Here is a 25,495-nt window from a genome sequence, read left to right as displayed (position 1 = left end):
CCCGTCGTCACGGGATCTCATGCGATCATGCGATTCATGCTATATGTTTGTCGGAATGTAGGAGAGAATTTTATAATACAGAATGGTAAGGCAAGAATATCGTCAAGCGTTAGGCGTAGGATTGCCCAAGTGGAGGAGGATACGGTTCGTTATGACGGCCTGACTTGGCCAAATTGGTTCGATCAACAAGGAATGAGATGTGGTGTTCAGATCAAGCCAATTGATGCCTGCGTCGCGGGAAGATGTCAGCCAGTTGAACAGGATTGAGACTATCAGTAGCGCTCACGAGTTGCTGGACATGAACGACGTAAAGGCCTGAACACTGGATTCGGGTAAAGGCTTCATCAATTCCTGGACCTACAAATTTGATTTAGGGGAAGATTAGCGACTTGCAAAAGCTCGGTCTTCGTCATGTTCAAGACTGACCTTGCCCGGGTGACGTCTGCTGGTCTCGGCAAGACGAGAGCTCAAATACAACTTCGCATCCGGAATTTGGGCAAGGGGGTCCCGCGTCGCAGGCTCGGAAGCGCCCAATTTTGAGAAACTAGCTTGGAAGCTAGACTCTTCCGGGTCCAATTGATCGATGTTATCGCCCTCTTCGGTGTTCAGATCCTGTACCAGCAGGAAGAGGTCCAAGGCGGCCTCCAAGACCATAGGCCAGGCAGATACCAGCGAAGGTTGTAGCAACACGTCGCCCTCGGTCAAAAGATTCGTCAAGCCGACGACGACTACCTTGCGGTCTTTTGCGGAGGTCTTGCGCGTTTCCGGTAGGATGACACCTTCCAGCAAGTTGACGATCAAACTGGATTGTACGATCGTGAGTATGCTATCGTGGTCACTTGCAGTTCGAGTAACACTCACCCGGGTTGTATAGCTTCGAGCTGTTCCACGACAGCGGTAGGGCCGACTCCGGGCAAGGCGCAAAGAAGTAGGAAGAATAATGAAACCGCCTGTCGGAAAGCTGGCAACTTGGTGGCTTGCATCCTGTTGAGGATCAGCATGAAGACCGTCTTGGTGAATGGTGCCATGATCGACCTGTGCGCGATTGCAATATTCGTTAGTAGGGGTCTGAGAGATTCACAGATGGCCGACGGCAGGACTCACATCGGGATTGATTCGTAAATCACTCCAACCAGTTCCAACCCAGCGACGTCGGTAGCCTTCAAAGTGACCAATTTTTGAAAGATACCTAGAAGCGCTTGAACATGGCCTCGTTGCGCGATGACCGGGCCTCCCCGAATGAGCAGTGCCTTCCATAATCGAACCAGAGCCGGTACATTGCCTCGAGACTCCCACAGGGAAGCATGCAACAGGGGCGCAAGCAAGTTTTCGTACGCCGGAGGAAGCACGTTTGTCGGGTGAAGCTCGAGCAATTGCGAGCAGATTTGGAATGCATAGGGGATGAATTCTGGTTGATGCAATGGAGCCCGGACGGACTCAGCCTCACTATAACGAGAAAGTAACCGAACTTTTGCTGACACTCACCGACGACATCGTTACTGAGCATCGCCTGGATCGGCACAAAGAGGGCCTCTTCAAACGGTCCGAGCGCCTCAGGTTGACCGGCACAGACATAACTATAAAGCGGATAGGGTAAGCATCATACTGACCCGTATCTCGACCTATACGACTTACCGAGTCAGCGCCGAGATCGACTCGAAGTTGTATTGATTGAATTTTGGGTTGCTCGGATTCTTGCTGGTTTCACCGATGATGGCAACCAAGCGCTCCAGAATCGCCCGGTATGAGGGGATCAAGCTCTGTCGAGCCGTAATGATGACTCGCATGACGCCTGGCAAGTGCGAAAGATCATTATCAGTCGCTGAGAACCAAATCCGCATGGCTCTGGTGCGACATACATTTCATCAGATGGTCGTTCTCGGCGATCTTCTGGGGTGTGTCTCCCCGTTGAATCTGGGTGAAGCAGGCCATTAAGATGCTCTCGGCAAACGGCCTGACGTCGGCTTGGTTGAAACTGGATGATGGAGAGTGAGCGCTTAGGCATTAAACGAAGGTTTGCAGCCGAATGTCGACTTACAGCATCAGTCCGTTCTGCTTGATGAAGAGGACTCTCTCGATGGTGATGGCAGCGAAAGAATATATGACGTAGTTGTCTGCTTTCAGGTGCTGAACCAGCAACGGAAGAACGGACAGCAGCTGATCCTTCGTGAGCTTTCAGAGGCCGAGAGTAAGGGTTAGCTTTATACTGGCGATTTGCAATCGGCCGCCTTACCTGGTTTCTGAACGTGTAAAGGTATTTGATTGCGTCCACCTGAAGAATCGGATGAACAGCAGATGATTCCGCTTGCAGATCGGCAAATACGTTTTGCGAGAACCAATCCACCACATCAATGAGAGTGTTGACGGTAGTAACTCCTTGCTAAAGGTGGCATTTCACGTCATCAGGCAACAGGCAAGCAAGGCAAAGTTGAAAAGAACTTCCTTCGACTCACGTGCTGTGTCGAACCTCGCGAAGCGATCGAAGTAAGGAGATAGATTGCTGTATCTTTTGCCTTCCACTCGGCAGCAGGATTTGAGGCGTAGATCTGGGACGAATACAGGGCCTATCAGCATCTGGGATCCTTTGCAAGCGAAGATTTCATCAAAGCGCTTTACCTGCAAAAATCGCTCGATATGCCCGCCGATGATGTTCGTGATCTGCTGTTCAAAAAGCTGCATGAGAGCTCGCGTGAACTCGGTGGCAGCGGCACGACGGGTGTCATGCTCTGCATGACGAAAGATTCAGCACGAGCTTGTACTCGACATCAAGCGTCGGTGTCTCACCCGTCGAAGCTTCCAAGTCCTGACGGATGAATTCCATGGGGTCGTCTTCGAACATTTCCTCCTCGTGTGCTAGGTGAGCCGGTATGCGCGGGCTTATGCGTCAGTGCAACTCGATCGTGCTGGAGGTCTAGGGCAAACCCACCTCGAATCGTCATGTTTGGCAGGATGATCAGGCGGCAGAAATCCTCGAGAGTCTGTTGAGCTTCGAAAAGCTGCTTATGGCTACCCATCTTCACGACAACGGAGAGGAAGCCCAACGCTTTGACCACGAACTTTGCAGATTAAAGAAGATAACATCAGTCGGTCTTATGTGAGCAACTTCGCAGCGACGGGAACAACACCTACCTGATCGTCCCTCGTTCCCATTCCGACAGAGCTCAAAATCCTCCAGACGCCCTCCACAAACAGGCCCAGCTGAGGGAAAGATTCGCTGTATTTGAGAGCATAGAGTTCGGCAATTTCACAGATGGACGCCCGGATGGCTTGGACAGGTCCACCAACATCGTCATCCTCCTAAGATCGGCGCCCAGATATCAGCGTTTATGCCTTCTCCGTCGAATCGCAGCTGACCTACTTCGCCCATGATTTCCGGTACTTCCCAACGCAGATACTTGCCCAGCAGGCCGAAAGCTGCTGGCGACCCACTCCCAGCTTGATTGACGTCGCCCATGAACAGGGCGTTGTGATCCTCAAAGTATTCAGGGAAGTCCTGGCAGTTCAGGTCGTGATAGAGTTCAATGAGAAGGTGGAGCGATTGTGCGAGTTCCAGAATCGTCGTCGATCCGGGAAGAGGCGATGCGGGATACGCCGTCAACAACTCGTCGACACGCTGTTTCCAAGAGAAACGTCATGATATGTCAGCCTCTTCTTTCTGTTTATACAACTTGAGTTGAACTCACCTGGAAGAGGGCAGTATATGGCACGCAGAACTTCTCCAAAACAAGCTTGATAGTGGTGAACAGCTCATTCGACTGGAACTGTGACCGCCACCTGTTGATAACATCTATCAGATACAGTAGGAACAGTGGGAAGCAAGCGAATCGATTGTACCTTTTGAAGATGGAGTGCGCCGTTGTCAAGACTCCGTTGTTAACCGTGAAGTTGTCACCAGAGAAGCTGTTGACCAGGTCCTGCACAACATCGTGCTTTAGCCGGAGTAGTTTATTGAGAGAACGTTCTTGCTTACATCAATCAGGGTAGGCCATCGCTCTGGAAAATCGAGCTCGGCGATCTCGGCAACCGCTTCACCGATCTGAGACTGTAATCGCGAGGCTCCTGTGGTGGAAAGTGATACCATGATAGGTACAAGCTGGGACTTGACCGTCATCTTGTCAAAAGATGACAGGTCGTTGTCCTAAGTTCCGCGGGCGAGAACAATGATGAGCAAGCAGAACCTGGAGTATCGAGCAGATATTCCAAGCAAATACTCACCTCAGTCCAACGTTTCTTGACGACGTTTTTGAAGTAGACACCTGCGGCTTGTCTGACGTGCATCGGTGCTGCATCTGACCTAACCAAGCTCAAGACTAGCAACAAGAATCCCTCTTGAGTCTCGCTACTGTCGAGATTCTTCTCTGCTGGATGCCGGATCTCGGGTTGAGGCGAGAGCGATTGCGTAAGAAGGTCAGACAGCATGCTCAGATGCTCTTGATTGGCCTGCATCTTGACTGTTTTTGTCCCTGCTTTGAACTATTCTGAGGAATGAGCCTTGATAATTCTTGGCGTTTGACTGTCGTTCAGGATCTGCTTTGTATCGTTTTGAGCCGACTCTTTGATTCTACCTTGCAAGCTACAGGATAACAGCATGTCTTTGGCATTTGTTATGGATTCGCACATTCCCAGCTAGCAGCTCGAGCGCTCTTCGGATGCAAAATGTGAAAAACACTCGATGTCCGCCTACGCAAGGGGTAGATGTTGCTTCAACCATCTCCAGTCATCGTTTCCTGATTAGACCTTGGTTCTCCTCAAAGTTAGTGCAATGTCAGTTTTGAGTGGGAGTACGAGTCTAGAGTCGTTCATCAAGATATGCGCACGGTCGCTCATCGACACGGTCTTTTTCAGATTGATTGGCCAGTGGCGACGATGGGATAGCTCTGGCGGGATGCGATTGAGAATTTCCCATTTCTTACTTAGAGACGCACAGTTCATAAATTCGGTTGACATCCTCGGGCAAAACGATTGCTTCGCTAGCAGTAGTAACTGAAGTGACAGGCGAACTATGAGCAGAAGCTGCACAGCAGCAATCGCGACACTGCACATCTCGCTAATCTCCCTGTAGGCGACCCAGTGTCAATATGCGTGTCAGAATCACAAATAGGATGACTCGTCATATTGGTGTTGAGCTATCTCACCCAGGCTAGAGGAGTAGATACATGATACAAGCCTTGTTCTCGTCATAAGATTCGATATGATAGACATGACTCGATATCATTATAAACGTGACAAACGGCCAGAATCGACGTGTATCTAGCGCGCTTATGGTGTCACAGTTAATGTAGGCGTCCCCCTGGGTTAGCTGAGCTGCTCCACCAAGAAGAATGAGCCAAAATCTAGAGGTCGCAAGGCTTCAACATCAGAAGACACATGGCGGAGAAGTCACTGTGAAATATGCGGTGAGAGCGTGAGTTCAAGATATCGACCAAAAGGGTCTTGCACTAGTACCGAAACAACGGAAGACCATCAGCGCCAAGTCGCCCAATTCCAAGACGGCAATTGAAAATGGCCAGTGTGATGCAAGACGTGTCAAAATAGTGGAAAGGTATGCCAAGGTAATTAGTGGTACCGAAGCGCTTTTGTATGCAGATCCCGGAGCTGTAATCGTAACCATCGTGAAAATAAGTCATTGGGTGCGTCTGGCTGCTGGCTGAGATGTTCGCAAGTACTCCGGTGGATAGTCAATAACTTCTCCCACTTGGCCAGAGTACCGGGAGATTTCCTAGGGATCAATTCAGACACATAGTGATGTAGTGCGGACAGTCTTTGTGCTTCCTGAGAGAATTCAGAAGCGTCGGGTTGGTGAGGAGGAGGGGTTTGCTAGCCGCCTCGATGGCCTTCTTTGCGTCGACTTTCTTCCCCTTCCTGCTCAATTCTAGGTAGCCATTACTGGCAATCTTGCCTTCCATGGTGGGACATGAATGGAAGAGAGAATGGCTGTCTTTGTGTGTCATTTCCTAAAGAAAGCTCCGAGGTTCCATGTGGGAAGGGTGTCCCTGCAAATCCCAAACGGATGTGGGCTGACGACATGATAAGACATCCAAACCGTATCATTAGAGCTTGGCTACAAGGGGAGGATATAGATGACAAGGATGTAGTGGCTTTCGGGGCGCCCGGCGAGACCATTACACCCCCGCCTGTTCTCCTCCTCCGACCTCCGATCTTACAACTCGGTCCCGAAAAGGTAAAGAGTGGGCCGTCTTAGTCACTTCCCTTGCCTCGCATCCCGCCAACGTCGACCACATGATCGGAGTCTCTTCGATGGGACCCAACAAGGGTAATTATGTTGTGCTTGTTTTGATTGCCGTTAAAATCAAATAAGAATAGACCGTCAAGATTGTTCAGCATCATTGATGCAGAGACGAGCTCATCGATTCTTGGACGCTCGGAGCCATTTCGATTGATGTATATCGAAGCAACTAGGAGATATGGCCCCAAGATGGGCGACAGCGAAAGTAGTTATATGTGGAGGGTAGGCAAGAAGATGACAAGAGGAGTGACACGGCCGCCCACGTGTGCATATCGTACCCCAGGGCCCTTTACGCTACCACGTCGTCGGGATTATATAAATGTCTTGAGCCGGAATAGGGTATACGTGAGCTGCCTCGTATATGTTCACAGTGATCGACGGGCTTTACTTACTTGCTCAGCACCTTGTTCATTCCCATCATGTGAACCCTGTCCGACGCAAAGACGGCTCGCATCGCTTCGTCACAACAGATGTACCGCTTGTCTTTAGGATCCTGGAGATCCCGCTCCTTGATATAGGCCCAAAGCGCCTTGACCGTCTTGGGTCGTGATAAATGAGTCTCGCCCAGAAGCGTAGCAAGACTTGGACTGGTCGTTCGGAAGCGTCTCGTCAACTATGACATGACCGTCGGCCGCCTTGATCGCTACTCACGACAGTAGAAAAGGTCGGTTGAAGCCTGTTTCTGATACCTCGCCGTTGGCGTCAGTCGCTGATTTGCTCCGCTTCTTCTTCTTTGCGGCTTTGCCCGTGGCGACACCAGAGACACCCTCTTCGTCGCTTCCGCTCAGAACGGCTGCGCTCTTGTATTTGCCTTTGGAGCTGCTTGCGCCTTTCATCTTGGTAGGCGTACTGGTCTGACCGCTTCGACTGGTCCGCGCTCCTCTCGAGATCCCATTCAGTTCTGCCTGCAGAGCTCTTGCGTAGGATTCGTCGTCCACCGCACCTACAGCGCGGGCTGGCTTGGCCTTCTTGACCGGTCGGCTCTCGGAAGCGTCAGACAGGCTGCGCTTTTTTTGAGGTTTCGGACCATCGGCGGGAGTAGCATGTACCGCTGGCTCGGAAGGTCCGGACCTGATTTCATTGAATATTGTGGCAATCTTCGAACGTAGTAGGAAATGATAGTAGTCGGCATGTCAATCGGAGTAGGGCTTGAGGCAGAGTCGAAGCGATCGCAACCAACCGAAGCATCGATTTCTTCCTTGTGCGCTTTGATCTGTTCAGCGTCAACGCCTTGCGCTACAAGAGTCTTTCGGACCGCTTTCGCTGATCTGAAGCATCAAGAAGGGTTTCATTAGCCTTCGGGTTTTACAACTCGGTCCAGCTCGAAACGGCTCACACTGAATCCAGATCCGCTTTCGCTAAGATTACACGGATTTGGCCGATCAAGGATGACACGAACTTCGCGATGATGCGAATCGGGGAGATGGCATCAGGCATGGTTCGCTTTCTAGGCTACATTTCCGTCACGTGTTCCGAGGGCTCACTGGCTGTGCCATGGTGTCCGCAAAGTGTCTTATCTCAAGTCCCGGTCGCAGATGCTCCTTAGTCCGAAAACCGAAAGTGTCGTCGTTTGCGGCCGTGTTCAGCTTCGATCACAGCTCGAATCGCATCCAGTGCAAAAGAACCGGCTTAAGTTCCTTGTTATCTAGGTATGTGAGTAGCTAAGTAGGATGATAGTTGTCGGATCTCAAAGGATTGTAGCGGGTGTGAGAGTTGTGTATATATTGACAAGTTTGAATCGTCGTCCTCGTCGATCGAGCGGCCCCGGCGACCATGAGCAGTAGCAAGCAACCTGGCGAGAGCTAGCCACGCGACGGGCGGGACCGTACGTTCCTCCCCACCCACCTCACCCTCCCCAGCTGGGACACTTGTATCCTACTACTGGCAACATCATCCGGTCCGAGATACCCTATCCCTTCAGACATCAGCAAGACAGGAGCTTGGACCAAGATCGATCAGCTGGATCTCGAATCCTCCACACAACCGAGACTGCCGCGCGCTATCGGGATGAACTTGGACTAGCCTGCTACAACTTACAGCTAGCCAGGTCTCTATTCAACTAGTAGATAAACACCACGGCCTCAGGCCTCGCAGAGCGATACTAGGACGAACAGGAATTCATCTCCGTATCCTGAATGTATTCTGGTCTACCTCTCTCACCTAGATACACACGGAAAGCGGAACTCTCAGGATGTCGCACGCTTTACTGTGAGTCCAGTAGAGACGCCAGCCTGTGAACTTGCTCAGCCTATTGACGTCTCCTTGCTCCAGTCTCCGGCTCTTCTTGTCGCCATACTTCTCGATCTCGGTTGCCATGCATTATTTGAAGACGTATCCGGAATCGATCGGTATCAGCCACTACTTGTGTTGGCGCATGAAGCAGATGAAAGCGGAAGAAGTCGAGTTCTACTGGCCTCAAATCTGGCAAGTCTCGACCGTGACTTGTCCATGCAATTGCTCTTCATTAAACAGAGGAATCTTCATGGCAGTCATCTCTTGATTACTCGCCCGACAGATTCGAACGCGCTCGAGAGTTTCGTGGTGGAAAGGGCAGAGGAGAGTACACACTCGGCGATGCTGGTGAGCCCGCGTTGCGTGTCGGCGTCTGCATTCTCTCCATGTAGCTGACTTCACAATACACCCCCGTGTAGACCTTCTGGTTCATGTCCGCTGCCTTGAGAGACCTCATAAACACACGGGCGACGAATCCTCAGCCGTTCATGATATGTCAACGGGTTCTGCATAGGTGTCATGAGATCATCTTTGGTGACGCTCCGGATCCTTCTCAGTCGCCCTACAAGTCACTGCCCACGACACCCTATGGATCGACCGTCGCCGTCTCTCGTTCAAACTCCCGGAAGACGCCCACTGCTCGTGTCGGAGAAGCTGCAAAGAGGGTTGCTAACGGTCTACGGGATCGCTGCAGACAGCAAAAGGTCAACGCGCACATACCGGCCGCTCTCGTCGGTATGGGCGTCGTACTGGCCGGCGGTCCGGGTATGCCAGATCTCGTCGAGATGACGGGCCAGGTCGCAGTGACCCAAGGTCGAAGACCGAGAGATGATCTGGATGACACAAGGAGGAGAATCGAAGTCGCTATGGATGAGGGATCGGACGGCCCCCGAGGCGGTGAAGACGTGATGAGCCGAATCCAGAGGGGAAACACGTCGGCGAGTGACGATTCCGAACCAGAATCCAGTCATCGACGCGAGACTGTCAGGAAGGGTTCTAGCCTCGCATCATCGCCTACAACAGCAAGCTTACCGAAAACGCGGCAACCCCCGGATAGCATCAAGCTGGATTCTCCGCCCAAGGGTAGAAAACACAGGCTGCAGAGTATGGAGAACGAAAGCGTGGCGAACCTGGCTAATCAATCGCATCATCCATCTCATACATCGCCATCTATCATACAAGTGTCATCACCGTTCCAACCCTCCCTCCACCTGTTGCCTTCTCCCTCGGCTCCTGAAGGTTCGAGATCTAGCAAGAACCTCGCTGCATCAGGGCACGGAGTTGTGCCACCGGCACGGCCGTCCTCGGCAGCCAACTTCACCCAGACATCTACCGCGGCGCCTTTTCATAGCGTTCCCAGCTTTCCTGCTCAGCAATCGCGCGTCAGCGCTCTCAGGATGCCCATGCCAAGCGCCGAGAGTCTAGTCTCGATGTATGATGCGGATGCGCAGCGCGCATTGTTGCGGAGCCACTACTGTCGGAGTGAATTCCGGTTTCTTTCTGCACTCGAGGACATCAGCACAAGATTGCTGGTTATACCCAAGCCGGCCAGGCTGAGTGCACTTCGCGCCGAGCTGACAGGACTCAATCACAGCCTTCCCGCCGAAGTCTGCATGCCGCTTTGGTGTCCTGCAGATCACAGTCACGAGGAAGGAGGAGAGACTCGAAATGGCACATCTCTGTTGGGAAGACGAGATCGGGAGGCTACTAGCAGGGTTCGGGGTCACCACCGTATCGTTCGAATATCACCGGGAGACAGCGTGGTCCTCAATTCAGCACAAAAGGTACCATATCTGCTGCATCTCGAGATTCTCGAGGATGACCTCGACTTTGACCCCAGTCGTCGGCCAAACCGTGAATTGCTTAAAAAGATTGCTGTGCAGGAAGAATACAAGAAGAGGAAGCGAGAAGGCATTGAGACCATTGAGAATGGACCACGAGGGAAGCTTGATGGACTGGGTTGGTCATCGCTTGCTCCGGCATCTAATGGTCACGGCGCCTCGGATAGTCGCGGACAGGCGCGTAGACCGTCCTCGCCGCGTCGACCTAGTGGGCCGTCTTCGCCTACACTCCGACGCGACTCGCTTGAACCTCGATCGCCTGACGATCCGGAAGAGGTTGATCTGATTGAACAACTATTCGGATCGGATTATTCTTCGAAGGACCGGAAGGTGAACTTGGTAGACTCGCTGCCCGTTCCAGTGGCTCCTCAGAACAAGCATCTTGACGCTGCCACCTGGTCAAAAGCAGACTTGTCGCCGAGCCTGTCTAGACAAGCTTCCAACATGAGCCATCCTGCGACTCCTACAGATTCGCCCAAGATGGCTCAAGGCAATCCGTTGGAAGAGGATTCGGCAACCTTGGAAGCAGCGGCTATACCGAAAACCGCTAGCTCTCGCCCGGTCATCACGTTGGAAGACTACTCGGAACGCATGCGAACTGCAGCAGTCATGCTCGCTCAACTCAATGCTTCCATGAAGCCTGACAAAGGGGGTCAACAAGGAGCGCAGAACGAGGTGGGAATGATTCCTGGTAGGGGAGCCATCTTAAGTTCAGTGGGAGGAGCCGAAAGTCTTGTAGACGGTTCGCCATCTGCCAACTCGCCCACATTCCCTGCCAGCAGGATGAGATTGAACCCAATCCAAGCGACGGCTATTCGTGATAGGATCATGCAGGAAATGATGAGCCTAGAAGAAGAAAGGGTTGCACGCATGACAGCTCAACCCGAGGGGTATACGGTGCAGCCAAGCCATAGCGATGGCAAGACGGCAGAGGACGAGAACATTATCAGGCGGGAACTCAACAAGGAAGATCCGTCAGGTACGATTGCTATTTACACCTTTGCTGATGCACCTAGTAACCCATTTCGTATCGACGAACCGCATAACAGCCGTGATTTTCAAGGAATCCTGGACCGCAAAGAAGAGCCGTATACAAGCGGCCTCACCTTGGGGTCACTTGGCGCGGTGGAACGTTCTTTCCGTCATTGTCAAGACTGGAGATGATCTTCGTCAAGAACAGTTGGCTACGCAATTGATTCAACGGTTTGGACAGATCTGGAAGGAAGAGAATTGCGACTGTTGGGTACGATTGTAAGTGATTTCTCAAGACTGAATGCCTAGCCGCCTTACACTGTGCTGATCAGAATGTCGTGGTGCCGGATCTGAAAGCTTCCGGATTTTGGTGACGGGTGACAACTCGGGCCTGGTAGAGACCATTACCGACGCTGTTTCAGTGCACTCTATCAAGAAGGCCGAGTACGCACGTCGGATGACGACCGGCGCGCTGGGAAATGTTACCTTGATGGACTATTTCGTTCAAGTGGGTTTAGATACTCGGGCGTGATCGGTCTCGCAGACAAAGCTAATACATTGTCCACATCCCAGACTTATGGGGATCCCGATTCGGGTAGATTCGCCAAAGCGCAACGGAATTTCATCAAATCGCTTGCCGCGTACAGCGTAATCACCTTCCTGCTGCAAATCAAGGACCGACACAACGGAAACATCCTGATCGATCGCGATGGTCACCTAATACACATTGACTTTGGTTTCATGCTCAGCAATTCTCCTGGGGGCAACATGCGATTCGAGGCTGCTCCATTCAAGCTAACCATGGTGAGTCGGCACGTCAATTTCAACACGCATCTGCACGCGCTCATGCCGATCGATCTGGATTTGCGTTCGTGCAGGACTACGTCGAGATCATGGGGGGACTGGACTCACCTGGATTTGCTCATTTCAAGAAGCTCTTCAAAGAAGGCTTCGAGACTGCTCGTAAACACTCCGACAGTATCATCAGTGAGTTTGCTGTTCACTGCCACAGACGAGAAATCGACAGCTCACAGACCGCGCTACCGCTTCCAGCTATGGTGGAACTGATGCAGAGGAGTAAGACCACTGCAGTCGATTTCGTCACCGGAGAGCCCGACTGATCGGCTCTTTCTTCCTGTTGCAGACTCGAAGCTCGATTGTTTCCAGATGTATGGGGAACAAACTGCAAACTACTTGCGAGAGAGATTCCAGCTGGGCCTGACAACACAGGCAGTCGATGCTTATATGGAACGCTTGATCCTGACATCAGTTGGATCGAGCTGGACGAGACTTTACGATTCAGTAAGTGCATCGGACTCTGTGCTCCGGTAGTACGTAATGCAGAGATTGATTTCGCTATCGTTCTTAGTATCAATACTATCACGAGGGTGTATTATAGAGCATAGAGAACGAAAGCAATGCATCAGAGAGCAAACAGACAGCTCGAAGGAAAGAATACAGCGGACCCGATCCCAGATCGTCATGCAGCATTTCTGAAGCGCACCTACTTACTGCTTCAGTTGTAGCGGCTAGTGATACAACTGTTGTCTGAGCTGGTGGTCACCAGTTGCTAGCCTTTCGCATCTTCGCTCGGATCTGAAAGTCCTGCTTCCTAGCTGCTGAGTATACTAGGGTCGGTTGAGACAAATACGCGTCGCCTGGCCGCGTCATCAGCCGATCAAGCGGTAAGGTTCAAGTTGCAAGTTCAAGTCAAAGCAATCACGAGATCACGATGTCTGCATGTTTGTACGTCTGGAATCCTCGACAGCGACAACGGCCTCTCTTTAACGTGCTCGACATCAAAAGATTGTGGTAGACGACGATATCAATCTCATATCACTACCGGTAACATGTCTTTTGCAGCTCCTAAGTTCTTGAGTGCTTGCGGTCAGCTCGCATCGACATCACTTCGACGCTCAGCAAGATGTGTCAAGACTAGGCAGTTCTCCAACTTGCACTGGGGAGCACCCCAACAAGCAACAAATTCAGGGGGAGGATCTCGAATGGATGAAGCTAGTTTCCCGGTGGTTCGAGATGCCCTAGTACCTATGGTGGTCGAACAGACCGTAAGTGGGAGCTTTCTGCTTCGGTAATAAACCAGGGCTGATCCTTTCGGTGTCTGTCAGGCCAGAGGCGAACGAAGTTATGATATCTACTCTCGGTTGCTAAGGGAACGAGTGGTGTTTCTGGGGCCTGTGGGTGATCTATCGCTGCCTTCCCGTTGCTTGATACGTTCAGCTCAAGACCCGCTTTCGAAACTAGGTCAACGACGTGTCATCGACCTTGTTGACGGCACAACTTCTCTTTCTCGAGGCGGAAGATTCAAAGAAGCCAATCAAACTGTACATCAATTCGCCTGGAGGTAGTGTGACGGCGGGTCTAGGGGTCTATGATACGGTATGTCATTCCTCAATCCGTATAACTCTAGCTGGTCGTGCTGAACGTCACCGCGATGTTGCCTTTGAATTGTCAACATCAGATGCAAGTGAGTCTTGCATTTGCCATGCCCTGAGACGAAACACGAATCTGTGTGCTGAGATCCCCTGGCTTCCAGTACATTTCCCCACCGATGCACACGTTCTGTATGGGTCAAGCGGCATCGATGGGTTCTTTGCTTTTATCAGCGGGTGCGTACCGGCGCCATTCCGTGAGACACAACGAGTTGACTGTTGCACACATTGAATGATACGATTGAACAGGCGCTAAAGGGCACCGCTACTGCCTTCCCAATGCGAGCGTCATGATCCATCGTGAGTCGCTCAGGATTTCCATTTCCGCCAATGGTCGCTCACGATCGGCTCTTACCTTTGTACTCGTAGAACCATCTGGCGGAGCGAGTGGCCAGGCGACGGACATTTCGATTCACGCCAAGGAGATTCTCAGGATCCGTGAGCTCTTGACCGAGATGTACGCGGAACACTGCGAGGTAGCAGGGGAAACTTTCCAGGGAGCCAAAGACAGATTCGGTATGTGTGCAAAGTCGTCAGTTCTACCGCTCAAGTGCGAAGCTCACGCCATATCGCGATGTCCATCCGATAGAGCGGGCCCTGGAACGAGATCACTTTATGACCGCGAAAGAGGCGTTGAGTTTCGGTATCATTGACAAGATTGTGGAGCGTCGACCTCCTCCGACGTCGACTGACGCAGACGGCGCGGGAAAAGACAAGCAATGATCAGTAGCTATACGTCCCCAGTTGCACAGTTGTATGCCATATAGCGTTCGACATGGATGCTTCGATACACTCGCTAGACTCGCGTCCATCCAGGATCCAATTATGATCAATTCGATATTCCCCCCGGAAATGACGCGACGCGCACGCGATCGAGAACCGGATTCGACCGGAGAGAAGGAGATTCCGAAAAGTCGAAGACGCTTCAACGGGTTCAACGGGTTGAGTAAGGGTCACGACCGATATTATTGTTGTGGATGATCATCCTGCATCATCGGACCATCCAGAAAACTCTGCGGGTGCAACACCTTCTGTACGGTTCGCTCTTCATTCAAAAACATGGCTTCTGCTCTCTTGAACACTGCTCGATTCGCTTCGACTCACGCCGCGCCATTGAGTGCCGGAAAGCACAAGATCGTGGTCATCGGTGCTGGTCAGTACGAATGAGCTCATCTTTCGTAGCGGAGTACTGATACAGCATCGACCTTTGTCACATGATCAGGCGCCGGAGGTCTAGCTGTCGCCAACCAGCTCTACAACAAGTTCAAGGCGGACGGTCGAGAGCTCGCACAGGGCGATATTGCGATTGTCGATGTGAGTGCTCGCGTTGCCACCTGCTCATGTCAGACGGATACTTACCGGTTATTGAGTACAGGGAGCCAAAACTCATCACTACCAACCTGGCTGGACCCTTGTCGGAGCTGGAATGCGGTCCAAGGAAGAGTTTGCCCGTCCCATGGAGTCGCTCGTCGCGCCTCACTTTGCACACCTCGCCTCGAACGCCAAGACCTTGAACCCCAGCTCCAACTCGTTGACTCTTGAAAATGGTGACACTGTCAAGTACGACTACCTCGTCGTGGCTCCTGGTCTGAAGAGCAGTGCGTTATACTCCTGATCTGAAACTCGACACACCGACTACAAGCTGACTATCTGCATAGAGTTCGACGCTGTCAAGGGTTTGCCCGAGGCCCTTGCCAACCCCTATTCTTCCAAGGTCGCCAGTATCTACTCTTACGACTCTTGTGACAAGACGTGGGACCTCATCGAGGGTCTCAAGAACGGAAAGGCCATCTTCACCCAGCCGTTCGGACCCGTCAAATGTGCCGGCGCTCCCCAAAAGATGCTCCACATGTCTTGGGACAGATGGCAGAAGACTGGTCGGGGCGATGCCATCAAGAGCGAGTTCGTGACTGGTCTGGTGAGCGAGCTGAAGCATATGCTAGCTTCAAGACTTGACGACTGAACCGGACCCCGCCGCAGCCTGTGATGTTCGGTATTCCTTACTACAACAAACCCCTCGACGCTCTTCGCAAGGAACGCGGGCTTGATGCTACCTTCAACGCCAACCTTGTCGAAGTCAGGGAAAAGGATCAAGTCGCCGTCTTCCAGGAGACTACAGGCGACAAGAAGAAGATCGAGCGATCATACGACTTTTTGCACGTCGTGCCGCCCATGGGACCCCTCGACTTTATCAAGTCGTCCCCCCTTGCTGATGCTGCAGGATGGGTAGACGTGGACAAGGCGACTCTGCAATCGACCAAGTTTGCCAACGTCTTTTCCCTCGGTGATGCTTCCAGTCTGCCCACCAGCAAGACTGCCGCGGCCATCACCGCCGAGGCTCCTGTCCTGACCGAGAACCTGTCGCGCTTGATGGCGACTGGAAAGATCGGCGAGGCGGCATACAACGGGTGAGCTCGCTTGACTGTGATATGGGCTTGACCATGCTGAGGGTTCAACGTGTTTGGTTAGCTACGCCTCCTGTCCCTTGACCGTGGCGAGCGACAAGGTGCTCCTGGCCGAGTTCAGTGGATACACCCAGGCAGTGAGTAGCTCTGACGGTCTCAAATAAGGAGAAGAGACAGCTGAATCGTGTTCTCTTTTCAGCCTATGGAGACCTTTGGCAAGTTCGGTATCGACCAGCGCAAGCCGAGCCGGCTGTTCATGCCCCTGGTCAACAACGTCTTCCCGTACGCGTACTTCAAGTACTCTCTGCCTGGCAACTGGTACGGCCCTCGTGGTCTCATCCCCCCTACCTACGTGCCCAGCGTTGTGCCATCGTGAACATAGAGGTCGTGCAAATGTAAACAGGTCGACATGATAAAAGGAATATACCGCCGTGTCGCAGCTGCATACCCGACGAGCCCAATCAAATCCACTCTCGTATCGATTCCATGGTAACTGCCCCCCGAAAACAGTAAAGACACATTGGTCATTGGATCCTATTCGGGATCTGGTTCTGGCTCAACAGTAGCGACGACAGGTGCATTCTCGTTTTCTCAGTCGATTCCATGAATGGGGAGGTCGGAGAGGAGGTTGAACAGCTACCGCTCAAGTGGATCGAGACCTTCACGGGGACTTGCTGTTATGCGATAGATGCACGGTCTCTGTATTTTCGCGGCGTTGACCTCAACACCGAGTGCCACAAAGATTCGAATGCAGTCGACTCAGATGCGCCCACTTTCTGAAAGGGAGGCTTGTCCAAATCCCGACCGCCATTGTCTTTTGCGAGCATCATCACGTGCAGCTAACCGAGCTCAAAGCGTTGATGGGTGTGCAGAGGTTATTGTATACGACTCCCTTCTGCGAAAGCTACAATACATCCCCCTTGACGATCTTCCGATCCAACCAACCACTCCGCAACGTCGTTCCCCGAATCCAGCGCAAAGCAGACGCGCTTAGACGACGGTACCGGCGTTGGAAGCGATACGAGGCCACAAGTCGGCACACTCCTTGGCGACGGGTCCGGTGATGGCGGATCCCTTCATCTCTCCCTTGGGGTTGACGATGACACCGCTGTGAGGAACGATGGAGTGGCGGTCAGGACATCGTGTCCTGGACAGAAGTGACAACTTTCTTACTCACGCGTTGTCCTCGAAGTAGAGGAAGACACCATCCCTTCTCCTCCAAGGCTTCCTCTGTCGGACGACAACAGCAGGCATGACCTTCTTCCTCAACTCGGGCTTACCCTTCTTGACGGAACTGTCGCGGGGCGTAGTGGATCAGTTCGACAGGTCCTAGTGATATGCGCCATTACTCTCCGAACCCCATCGACTCACGCCATGACCATGTCACCGGCAGCGGCAGCGGGAAGCCTGTTCAACCTGGCTCCACATCCAACGACCGAGATAACGTAGATGTTCTTGGCACCCGAGTTGTCGGCGCAGTTCATGACCGCTCCGACGGGGAGGGCGAGAGACATGCGGTACTTGGATCCGGTGGCGGCGGCTGCAAGGAGATGTTGCGAAAAAGGCAATCGGTGTCAGGACAGGAACGTCGCTCAACTGACGAGTCGATGAAGCGAGAGCAGAGCATCTGGGCAGGGCATCGAGGGCATTGGTCGGTCGAGATGTCGTGAGGCGATGGTTGTGTGTGTCGTCGAGATTCAAAGGTAGGGCGGCGGAATGCTTCCAGGAGAGGACAAGATGTTGAGGTGGACAAGGTAACTGGTATCCTAGTCGTTTCAGACCGGAGCGAGGTATGCGTTGTCGCAGTGTGTCAGAATCGAAATCGATCACACGTCGTTTCGGACGGGAATGACTGGTGTTGTTGTAGCGGATGTTGTCGGACCAGCAATGACCGGATGAAGCGATATCTCGACTTGAATTGCACGACCTTTCTCCATCGGTCTTGCGGCTGTCGTATCTGAATGTCCTGCCACCCACGCAGTATCCATGGCGGAAGATGTGGTGTGCGACGTATATCCCCATCTAGCCGGCCTGGAGGCTTCTCTCATTGACACTCGGCTGGCAGATGTTTCGTGTCATCTTGACCATTCCATCTCGCCGTATCTGTCCTGCCATGTCCATCCGTTCTCATCTCATCTTTGCCTTGTCCCGTACGGCCACACTAAAGGTCCTGCCTGCCATTGTCGATTCGGTCCTGTCCGATTCCATGTCCCTTTCCTTGCCTCTGCCCTGCCGTTTGCTCTGCTCCGTCGACTCGTGATCTAGATAGATACGTACTCTTGGACATCTTTACCGAACTCTAGCTTGAAATCGTTGTCGTGGTAAGGGCAGAAAGCGGTCGCACGTACGCTGACGTCGATGTCGGTTTGTCGACAACTTGGGCAGAATTGAACACGACGACTCTGAGAGAATCTGAGAATCTGAGAATCTGCGCTAAAGAAGATTCAAGAGAAAAAAGAGCAAAAGCGCAAGTTCACACTTTGTTCATTTCACATTTTTTCAGTATTTACGTAAGTGGAAATGTCTTGTCGACACTTGTCGATGGTTACGTAAGCAAATGTCGATAGTTTGTCGATAGTGTCGATGGTTGTCGACAGTTGGGTTACGTAAGCGTGTCGCGCGTGTCGATGGTTGTCGATAGTGTCGATAGTTGTCGACACTTTGTCGATAGATTGTCGATAGTTGTCGAAGGTTTGTCGATGGTTTGTCGACAGTTGTCGATAGTTGTCGAGGGTTACGTAAGTGTCGACAACCATCGACAAACCATCGACAAACTATCGACAAACTATCGACAACTATCGACATTGCGTAACCAAGGCGGACATGGATGGCAATTCCTGTGTGTCCGTTCTTGACTTGACATCGTCATCAAGGTCGTGGTTGTTTTGAATGTCGAGTTTCAAGATCACAAAAGTACATCAGGACGATACACGACGGAATCGACGTTGCCATTCGTCTCTTCCACATGCCATGACATGGTCCGTTCAGGTGGTCCGGATCTTCGTCTGGTTGTCCCTAGCGTACGGCGCAGTCGAAGCTGCTGCGGCGGCGGCGCCTCCTCACCAGACCATCACTCTAGAAGCACTACCTCGTTTGCTTTCGATACACGAGCCCGCACCGAACGTGACCTCGGCAGCAGACGTGGGCGTACGGAACAATGCTACCGTCTACATCGCAATCCCGCCAGTGTCGATGGACCAACAGCTCTACGTAACCATCAACGTCTGCTCCCTTTCATCCTCGACGCAGTACCCAACTATACTGGTCTCAAACGGCACGTCACTCTCGACGACGACAGATGATGCCGGCGATCAAGCGTCTCTTTCGCCGCGGGACGAGACGTATCTCTCTGCCGACTCGAAGCTGGACCGTTCGTCCGGGTTCTCAAACAAGGCGAACGCCAATCACGTTCGAGAAGTGCTCAGGGGGCAATATGTTTGGGACATCAAGCTGGAAGGCAACGCGGGCTTTGCCAATTGGACGGGCTGGATGGGTGATGGCGGCCTAGTCGGAATATTTGCAGAGCAGGGCGATTCCATAGACGCAGAGGTCGGTCTGCGTGTCGGAGGTCGGTAATTGACAGCTACGGAAATTATCACAAGGCAGCCCGACTAATTTGTATGACATGCCTCTCCATCGACTCCTGTCCGAACAGCACCTCTACACTCCGTGGCACCCGACTTGCCTCTACTCGGCGACACGACAGACACTCAGGCCCTCATCATGTCACCTGTCCTCGAACCGCTCGACGAGTATCGCGACGTGCCATCTTACCCAAACTACACGCTCTTCTCGCCTTTTCCCCAAAAGATAGACGTGCCGGATGTGGACGCCAAACCGTTATACCAGGCTCGGCCGATGTACCCGATCATGCTCGAGACCGCCTCCTGGGCGGCAGCGGGAGGACCTACGTTATTAAGCGCTAGCATGTGTGCCATATACCGCAGGGTGAACGAGACGACCGACTTGACCGGGTTTGCAGACATTCTACGCAACGACTCGCGCACGGAAGAGTTTGAAACAAGCACGGCTCAAGCGACCGCTTCCTTTATTCAACGTCCAGCAGGTTGGCGATGGGATTGGGTCGTACAAGGCTTGGTTTCAGACGCCACCAACTATACTTCGTGGATTGTTGAACCTGGTGACAGTCCGAGTCGCGGTACGATACATGGTCCGATCAACATGGTCACAAAGGAAGGTGAGTTGGCGACCATGCACCAAGCGATCGCGTGATCAAGGTCGGTTTCTTATCGACCATGATCTCGACGACAGCCACATTCCCTTGCCCTCTTGTACACGGACTCGGCCTCTGTCCGTCGATCGCTTATGCGGCGCCGCTGAACGTGTCGTCGGACAAGCCGTACCCGATCGTCACTTCGCTCGAGAGTCACCTCGAAGACGTCCTGAGCGCATCGCTCAACGGGTTTTCGACATCCTTGCTCTCCTCGGCATGTGGCAGAGACCTTTTCTCGCCTGTCAGCACGTGTGCGGATTGTTTCGACGAATATAGGGAATGGCTCTGTCGCTCGATCTTGCCTCGATGTGCGTCCCGTGCTCAAATCGATGCGTCGGACGGACGGACCCAGATGATGGCAAATGAACAGTACAAGGGCGATGCGATCCCTATGGCGACGAGGCGAGCACTCGACAACCCGAGGACACCCTTTTCCGCGCAACCGACGTATCCGTACGAGGAACTTCTCCCCTGCTTGGACAATTGCCGCAGGGTCGACCGCAAATGTCCCGTCTTTCTCGGGTTCCGCTGCCCTCTTCGTGGTATCACGGCCAATCAGAGTTACGCATACTGCGGTCCTGACAAGGAAGATCGTGGGCGGTGTGAGGGCGAGACTGACGGAGGCGCTGACATGTGGGGCAATGTTTGGTGCAACGGATTTCAATTGTAAAATAGATGTGTAAACTACATGCCTAATCATACCCTCAAAGAATCTTGTGATACGATTTCGCCGACAACTGGAGTACATTCGAAGGCGATCACGAGGTTGGCGTCTGACCAATGCAAGGGATGAAACGATGCCATCCCTCCGTGGCCACGACATGGCATCGAGCCGCTGAAAACCACGCTCGATAGGTGAAAAGGGTATATAGCGGTCAACATCGTTGGATACATGTATCTCGGAAAGACAGCTTGCTCGTGACTATTACAAGTGTGCAGGAGAACAACCGATCTCATGCGGCTCACTCGACAACCACTTCGTTGCACCGACGGTCATCTTATGAGAGCAAGGCTTCAACAACCTGTAACGTATTGTCAGCATCGGAAAGTCAGATCGAGCATAGCGACGTGTCAAATTTTCAAACTCACAGCATTGTCACTGATGTTGTTCACGTTGTTCCCCCGGTAATTCAGATCCGACAAGGCTCGAATCACCTTCGATAGCTCCCGCATCGATCAGTATGCGAGGCCGATGCTCTGTCCGTATCTCATGCACGTATGCGGATACTCACAGTTGGCTCGTCAAATCCCAAACCGACAAACTTGTCGACGTCTTTTTGCGACAGACCGGCCCGCTCCGCTTTCGACTTTTCTGTCGCGGCACTGCCAACCGCACTCGCTTCGCCAGGACCTCCGGGAGCACCTGCGTATTGAACGGCCCATTGCCTTGCCGTCTCGTCAAACGATGCTCTATCCCTCTTGTAATGTCCAGCCACTGTAACGTGGAAATTCGCCATGAGCTTGAAAGGATATGAAGCAATACTTCGAGGTACTCACCTTGGGCGTCTTGCGGATCATCTGGCTGAGGATCGGTCAACAAGCTCTGCAACGAGATCAAGGTGCTCTTCAGAGTAAGGACGGGACTCCAATTGCTCTTCAGAATGTCTATTCGTAACAGCGACTGGTGTCAGTCTCCAGGTTTGGTACGTATTCAAGAAAAGACCGGCTCCCTCCCTCACCAAGGCAGATCGCTCCCTATATCGTCAAACCATGCAAGGCGTCAGCTTACCCGCCTTATTGAGTGCTTCGCTCGACGAACTTACGGTGACAGACGAGACGTTCGGATGATAAAGTTTGCTAAATGGATGGCAGGAGCACAATGAGCGCCGGGGGCCAACAGCCTAGAGCTCTTCAAACTCACGTAATGAAACGCATTTTCGGGGCAGAGAAGGGGTACGTATCCGGAATGACGATATCCACCTCGTACTTTCCTCCTTCATAAGGCGAGTTTTCCTGTCATGGGAGCCACTAAGTTGCCCCTCTTGCAGAGATGATAATCGCTACGAGGAACCTACAGGACCGATAAAGGTACCGCGCAAGTGAGTTGGCAAGTTGTCGACCACTGTACACCGAATGAAACTGATATAAGCATCCTCTCGATTGCTGGAGAGATCTTAGCCAAGTATCTTACTGTCGACCGTAATCCCAGATACCTGATCCTTCTGACAGGCTGGCGGGAAGCGGATGAGTATCCTGACGGAGGGGCTTTACAATTGCTCTCAAGAGAAGATGACCCACCGGCAATCTCCTTCCTGCATCTTCGTAGTCGAGCGTCGGACATCTTGACAGGCTCAGCTGCTCAACTTTGGCGAGTAGATCTGTGGCAGTATGGTCTTGTTGTGGCTTTACTTGTGCAGGACAGCGTCTCGATAGGTAAGATGGCAATCAGATTGTCACAAGGGTCAAGTTGTGTGGACGGGTACCTGCTCTCCCAACTGCTGATCGCTCGATCACGCGAGCTGATTCCGATCGGCGGGGCGACGTTTACGAAGATTCACAGAGACTCGTACTTGTTCAGCGACCGCAATTCGCAATCCATTCATCACAAGCATCTAGATCCATACAAATGTTACATCTCGCAGAAGCCACACCTCATCCTAAAAGATCGTCAAACACGCTCTTACTAGAACCTGCGTTGCTGTTTGTAACCTGTCCCGCGGTATTCGCAGGCTTTGAACTGGGAGCGTTCCAGAGGCTGTTCATGGTCTTTTCTCGGTCGAGATCCAACATCGACTTTTTGGCACTGTTCGAGTTGTTGTTGTTGTTCTGCTGCCCGCCCACGCCAGCCAAGCTAGTTGTCCACAAATCGTCGAAACCGCCCTTGAAGCCGTCACTCCCGCCATTTGGTGGGGCGACAGGGCGATTGCTTGCGGGCGGGGCGGACGTAGTGGTGGCTCGCACCGGCGGGCTCATCAAGGAGGCTCCGACCGAAGGCTTAGACACGGGCTGAGAATCAAGCAGGTCGAACAGGTTCATACCAGCACCTGATGATGATTTCGGAGCAACTTGCGGTGGAGCGGGAGATGCAGCACCCTGGAAATCGGCAAAGTCGTCTGGAAAGGAGTGGTAATGTTAGCGACTTCGCAAGCACGGTCAATGATGTCGGCGCGTATATATACCTTCATCCTGCTTGGTCGCTTGCGCCGAGGGAGCACTCGTCATGACCGGAAGTGTATTCTCATCGTCGCCAAAGTCGAAGAGATCTTGAACGACCGGTTTCTGGACCTCTTTAGGAGGTGCCGCAGGGGGAGCTGAAGCACGCGAGGTCGAAGCGCTGGCTTTCGTGTGGGTCGCTCTGGGTGGAGGAGCCTGACTGCGACCGGTTGGAAGCCGGTCGTCATCATCCCCGGCATCATATTCGTCATACTCGGGCTGCCCTCTAGATTCGGTAGACCGATAAACATCTGTGGAGCGTCACGTAAAACAGAAGGCTCAGTGAACGGGTGGTCAGCAGCGATGCCAAAGATGAACTCGCCTGAAGAATCGAACTCCGATCGGCGATTCTGGCCGTAAGTGTTTCCACTAGAATACCGGTCGCTCGACCCGGTGGTATAGCGTCCAACATCTTGGCTGCCAAATCCACCATACCGCGAGCCAGACCCGCCAAAGCCACCGCCTGAACCGTCGCTACCGGTTCCACCATACTTGTTCTTGTTAGCCTTGGCCTTCCTGCGTTCGGCTCGGATTCGCTCCACATCGGATAGTAACTCGACAATTTCCTTTGCTCGGTTACGAACTGTTGGTGAGAGGGCGAATGACGGTCAGCTACTCATCGCAAGCAAGTAATATCCGGTCTCACCATTGATGCCCTGATCCTTGGCCTTCTCGTCGGTGTACTGGAAGTTCTTGAGCATCTTGACAGTGGCAATGTGCCCACGCGCATCGTCGACCACCCTCTCGGAACCGTTCTTGACGAGGTATTCTAGCAATGTCAAGGCCTGTGACAGGAAAGTCATTCTCGAATCAGATCTGACTGAACAGAAACTGGATACACGCAATATGCAGACCTTGTAAATTTGTCTCCATTGCCTAGCCTCGCTCTCGTGAAACCTCGACCAGATCAAGGGCAAGATCTCGTTGAAGTGTTGGCTATGTATCAAGAACAGATTGCGATGAGCCCCGATCTTCCAATTGGATTGCGTTCTGCAAGAGGTGTTGATCAGACTTGCAGGTTGTGTGTGCTGTAGTGGCGGTGATGTCACGCAAGACTGGGTCATGTCAGTATTGTGTCTCGATGCCATGATATATTGAACGGAAGCACGTACGCTTGAGCTATCTCTTGCATAAGGGTAGAAGAAGCACCCCTGTTTACAAGCGGTAAGCACGTGCCGGACTCTACGGCTTCCCAGCGAGTTTACCTACCAAGGCTCGTCTGGGTCTGTCGCTTCTCGGACCTAGACTTTGTCCGGCAGTTAGGAATCTACTCGTCCCTTATTAGCTCAAGCGAGTCGACTCACCTTCGCCTCCATCGGCGACACGTTGAGGATGGCGTTCCGTGCATGATTATAGTACGATTTAACGTCGTAAAAAGTAAGTTGAGAAGCCTGCTTGGCGAGCTCTGAGAAGGGGTTACTCTCGACTGTTAACTGGATGTCAGCCGCCGGTGTGGAGTTCGTCCTGTCTCACCCTCGAGCTTGTCCATGTTAACGATACGGGATATATAAGATTGTATGCGGCTTGTAACGCAAGGGTTGAGCGATGTCGAATAATGTGGCTGACGACGCTATACACTTTGTTTTGCGACCTTCAAGGGGACCCGACATCGCAATTGTCTGAATCTGCTGTAGCTGGACTGATCGTTGACGACCTAGGACCCCCGGAGCTCATTTGCATCCGATCACCGTTCGTTGTTGTCGCGTGGCGTCGACTCATTCGCGCGTGGGGCTCGACCCCCAACCCGATAAGTTTCGTTTCGTATCGCCAACCTTTGTTTGAATATTGAAACAACCCTCGTTTCAGGTGTGGGAGGGGCTGATGTTTCAGCCATTATGTCTTGTTGAGAGGCGAATGTATTGTGATTACACTTATAGCTACAAGATGACGGCGGTTTGCCTTTCCGTAAACCATCATCTCGTCGCGCACACTATTATTGCTCCAAAAAGACTAACACCCCT

At 52.5% G+C, this 25,495-nt stretch overlaps 9 protein-coding genes across 9 annotated transcripts; 4 read left to right on the top strand and 5 right to left on the bottom strand.

Annotated features, from left to right (window-relative positions):
• Positions 1-22: 22 nt before the first annotated feature.
• On the bottom strand, positions 23-4,549 carry HD553DRAFT_283676 (putative importin-alpha export receptor). The gene is made up of 20 exons (XM_046178184.1): positions 4,216-4,549; positions 3,971-4,138; positions 3,835-3,914; positions 3,684-3,774; positions 3,359-3,613; positions 3,130-3,297; positions 2,927-3,056; positions 2,785-2,853; positions 2,617-2,726; positions 2,454-2,546; positions 2,234-2,380; positions 2,039-2,172; positions 1,860-1,975; positions 1,636-1,792; positions 1,486-1,577; positions 1,105-1,408; positions 862-1,035; positions 427-802; positions 287-357; positions 23-227 (listed from the first exon to the last, which is right to left on the bottom strand). Exons 1-20 carry the CDS (start codon positions 4,444-4,446, stop codon positions 212-214), a joined length of 2,982 nt encoding a protein of 993 aa, XP_046037061.1. The 5' UTR covers positions 4,447-4,549; the 3' UTR covers positions 23-211.
• Positions 4,550-6,043: 1,494 nt separating this feature from the next.
• On the bottom strand, positions 6,044-8,048 carry HD553DRAFT_310082 (SWIB/MDM2 domain-containing protein). The gene is made up of 6 exons (XM_046179794.1): positions 7,732-8,048; positions 7,584-7,645; positions 7,428-7,515; positions 6,899-7,344; positions 6,640-6,834; positions 6,044-6,570 (listed from the first exon to the last, which is right to left on the bottom strand). The coding sequence occupies exons 1-6, from the start codon at positions 7,741-7,743 to the stop codon at positions 6,537-6,539; spliced, it is 837 nt and encodes a 278-aa protein (XP_046037060.1). The 5' UTR covers positions 7,744-8,048; the 3' UTR covers positions 6,044-6,536.
• Positions 8,049-8,172: 124 nt separating this feature from the next.
• On the top strand, positions 8,173-12,944 carry HD553DRAFT_310077 (uncharacterized protein). The gene is made up of 11 exons (XM_046179793.1): positions 8,173-8,455; positions 8,519-8,671; positions 8,737-8,827; positions 8,899-11,299; positions 11,370-11,571; positions 11,650-11,800; positions 11,866-12,096; positions 12,171-12,279; positions 12,346-12,369; positions 12,437-12,594; positions 12,662-12,944. The coding sequence occupies exons 1-11, from the start codon at positions 8,439-8,441 to the stop codon at positions 12,689-12,691; spliced, it is 3,567 nt and encodes a 1,188-aa protein (XP_046037059.1). The 5' UTR covers positions 8,173-8,438; the 3' UTR covers positions 12,692-12,944.
• On the top strand, positions 12,945-14,592 carry HD553DRAFT_310076 (ATP-dependent Clp protease proteolytic subunit). Its single transcript, XM_046179792.1, has 7 exons — positions 12,945-13,358; positions 13,419-13,487; positions 13,555-13,689; positions 13,847-13,919; positions 13,992-14,042; positions 14,112-14,258; positions 14,332-14,592. Exons 1-7 carry the CDS (start codon positions 13,143-13,145, stop codon positions 14,463-14,465), a joined length of 825 nt encoding a protein of 274 aa, XP_046037058.1. The 5' UTR covers positions 12,945-13,142; the 3' UTR covers positions 14,466-14,592.
• Positions 14,593-14,681: 89 nt separating this feature from the next.
• HD553DRAFT_331351 (FAD/NAD-binding domain-containing protein) lies at positions 14,682-16,634 on the top strand. The gene is made up of 7 exons (XM_046182014.1): positions 14,682-14,895; positions 14,965-15,056; positions 15,118-15,340; positions 15,401-15,660; positions 15,723-16,150; positions 16,212-16,284; positions 16,347-16,634. The coding sequence occupies exons 1-7, from the start codon at positions 14,802-14,804 to the stop codon at positions 16,521-16,523; spliced, it is 1,347 nt and encodes a 448-aa protein (XP_046037057.1). The 5' UTR covers positions 14,682-14,801; the 3' UTR covers positions 16,524-16,634.
• A 273-nt stretch (positions 16,635-16,907) lies between these two features.
• HD553DRAFT_310071 (ribosomal protein L14b/L23e) lies at positions 16,908-18,513 on the bottom strand. The gene is made up of 4 exons (XM_046179791.1): positions 18,425-18,513; positions 17,519-17,687; positions 17,325-17,441; positions 16,908-17,255 (listed from the first exon to the last, which is right to left on the bottom strand). Exons 1-4 carry the CDS (start codon positions 18,432-18,434, stop codon positions 17,138-17,140), a joined length of 414 nt encoding a protein of 137 aa, XP_046037056.1. The 5' UTR covers positions 18,435-18,513; the 3' UTR covers positions 16,908-17,137.
• A 604-nt stretch (positions 18,514-19,117) lies between these two features.
• Positions 19,118-21,051, top strand: HD553DRAFT_341497 (stretch-activated cation channel Mid1; the record flags this gene model as incomplete). The annotated part of the gene is made up of 3 exons (XM_046182642.1): positions 19,118-19,715; positions 19,803-20,345; positions 20,420-21,051. The coding sequence occupies 3 exons, from the start codon at positions 19,118-19,120 to the stop codon at positions 21,049-21,051; spliced, it is 1,773 nt and encodes a 590-aa protein (XP_046037055.1).
• Positions 21,052-21,115: 64 nt separating this feature from the next.
• HD553DRAFT_310066 (ubiquitin-conjugating enzyme/RWD-like protein) lies at positions 21,116-22,881 on the bottom strand. Its single transcript, XM_046179790.1, has 10 exons — positions 22,620-22,881; positions 22,513-22,551; positions 22,397-22,443; positions 22,243-22,334; positions 22,145-22,178; positions 22,061-22,076; positions 21,879-21,986; positions 21,614-21,816; positions 21,471-21,536; positions 21,116-21,403 (listed from the first exon to the last, which is right to left on the bottom strand). Exons 1-10 carry the CDS (start codon positions 22,660-22,662, stop codon positions 21,380-21,382), a joined length of 672 nt encoding a protein of 223 aa, XP_046037054.1. The 5' UTR covers positions 22,663-22,881; the 3' UTR covers positions 21,116-21,379.
• Positions 22,882-22,905: 24 nt separating this feature from the next.
• On the bottom strand, positions 22,906-25,197 carry HD553DRAFT_310063 (ENTH-domain-containing protein). The gene is made up of 10 exons (XM_046179789.1): positions 25,008-25,197; positions 24,839-24,939; positions 24,744-24,775; positions 24,647-24,685; positions 24,551-24,562; positions 24,389-24,470; positions 24,181-24,319; positions 23,857-24,117; positions 23,501-23,785; positions 22,906-23,434 (listed from the first exon to the last, which is right to left on the bottom strand). Exons 1-10 carry the CDS (start codon positions 25,021-25,023, stop codon positions 22,974-22,976), a joined length of 1,428 nt encoding a protein of 475 aa, XP_046037053.1. The 5' UTR covers positions 25,024-25,197; the 3' UTR covers positions 22,906-22,973.
• Between the last annotated feature and the right edge of the window lie 298 nt (positions 25,198-25,495).

The sequence above is a fragment of the Filobasidium floriforme genome, assembly GCF_021052385.1.
Source record: "Filobasidium floriforme strain CBS 6241 chromosome Unknown HD553scaffold_9, whole genome shotgun sequence".
NCBI lineage: Eukaryota > Fungi > Basidiomycota > Tremellomycetes > Filobasidiales > Filobasidiaceae > Filobasidium > Filobasidium floriforme.
Note: the sequence above shows the minus strand (reverse complement) of the source record. Positions and strands in the feature narration are given on the sequence as shown.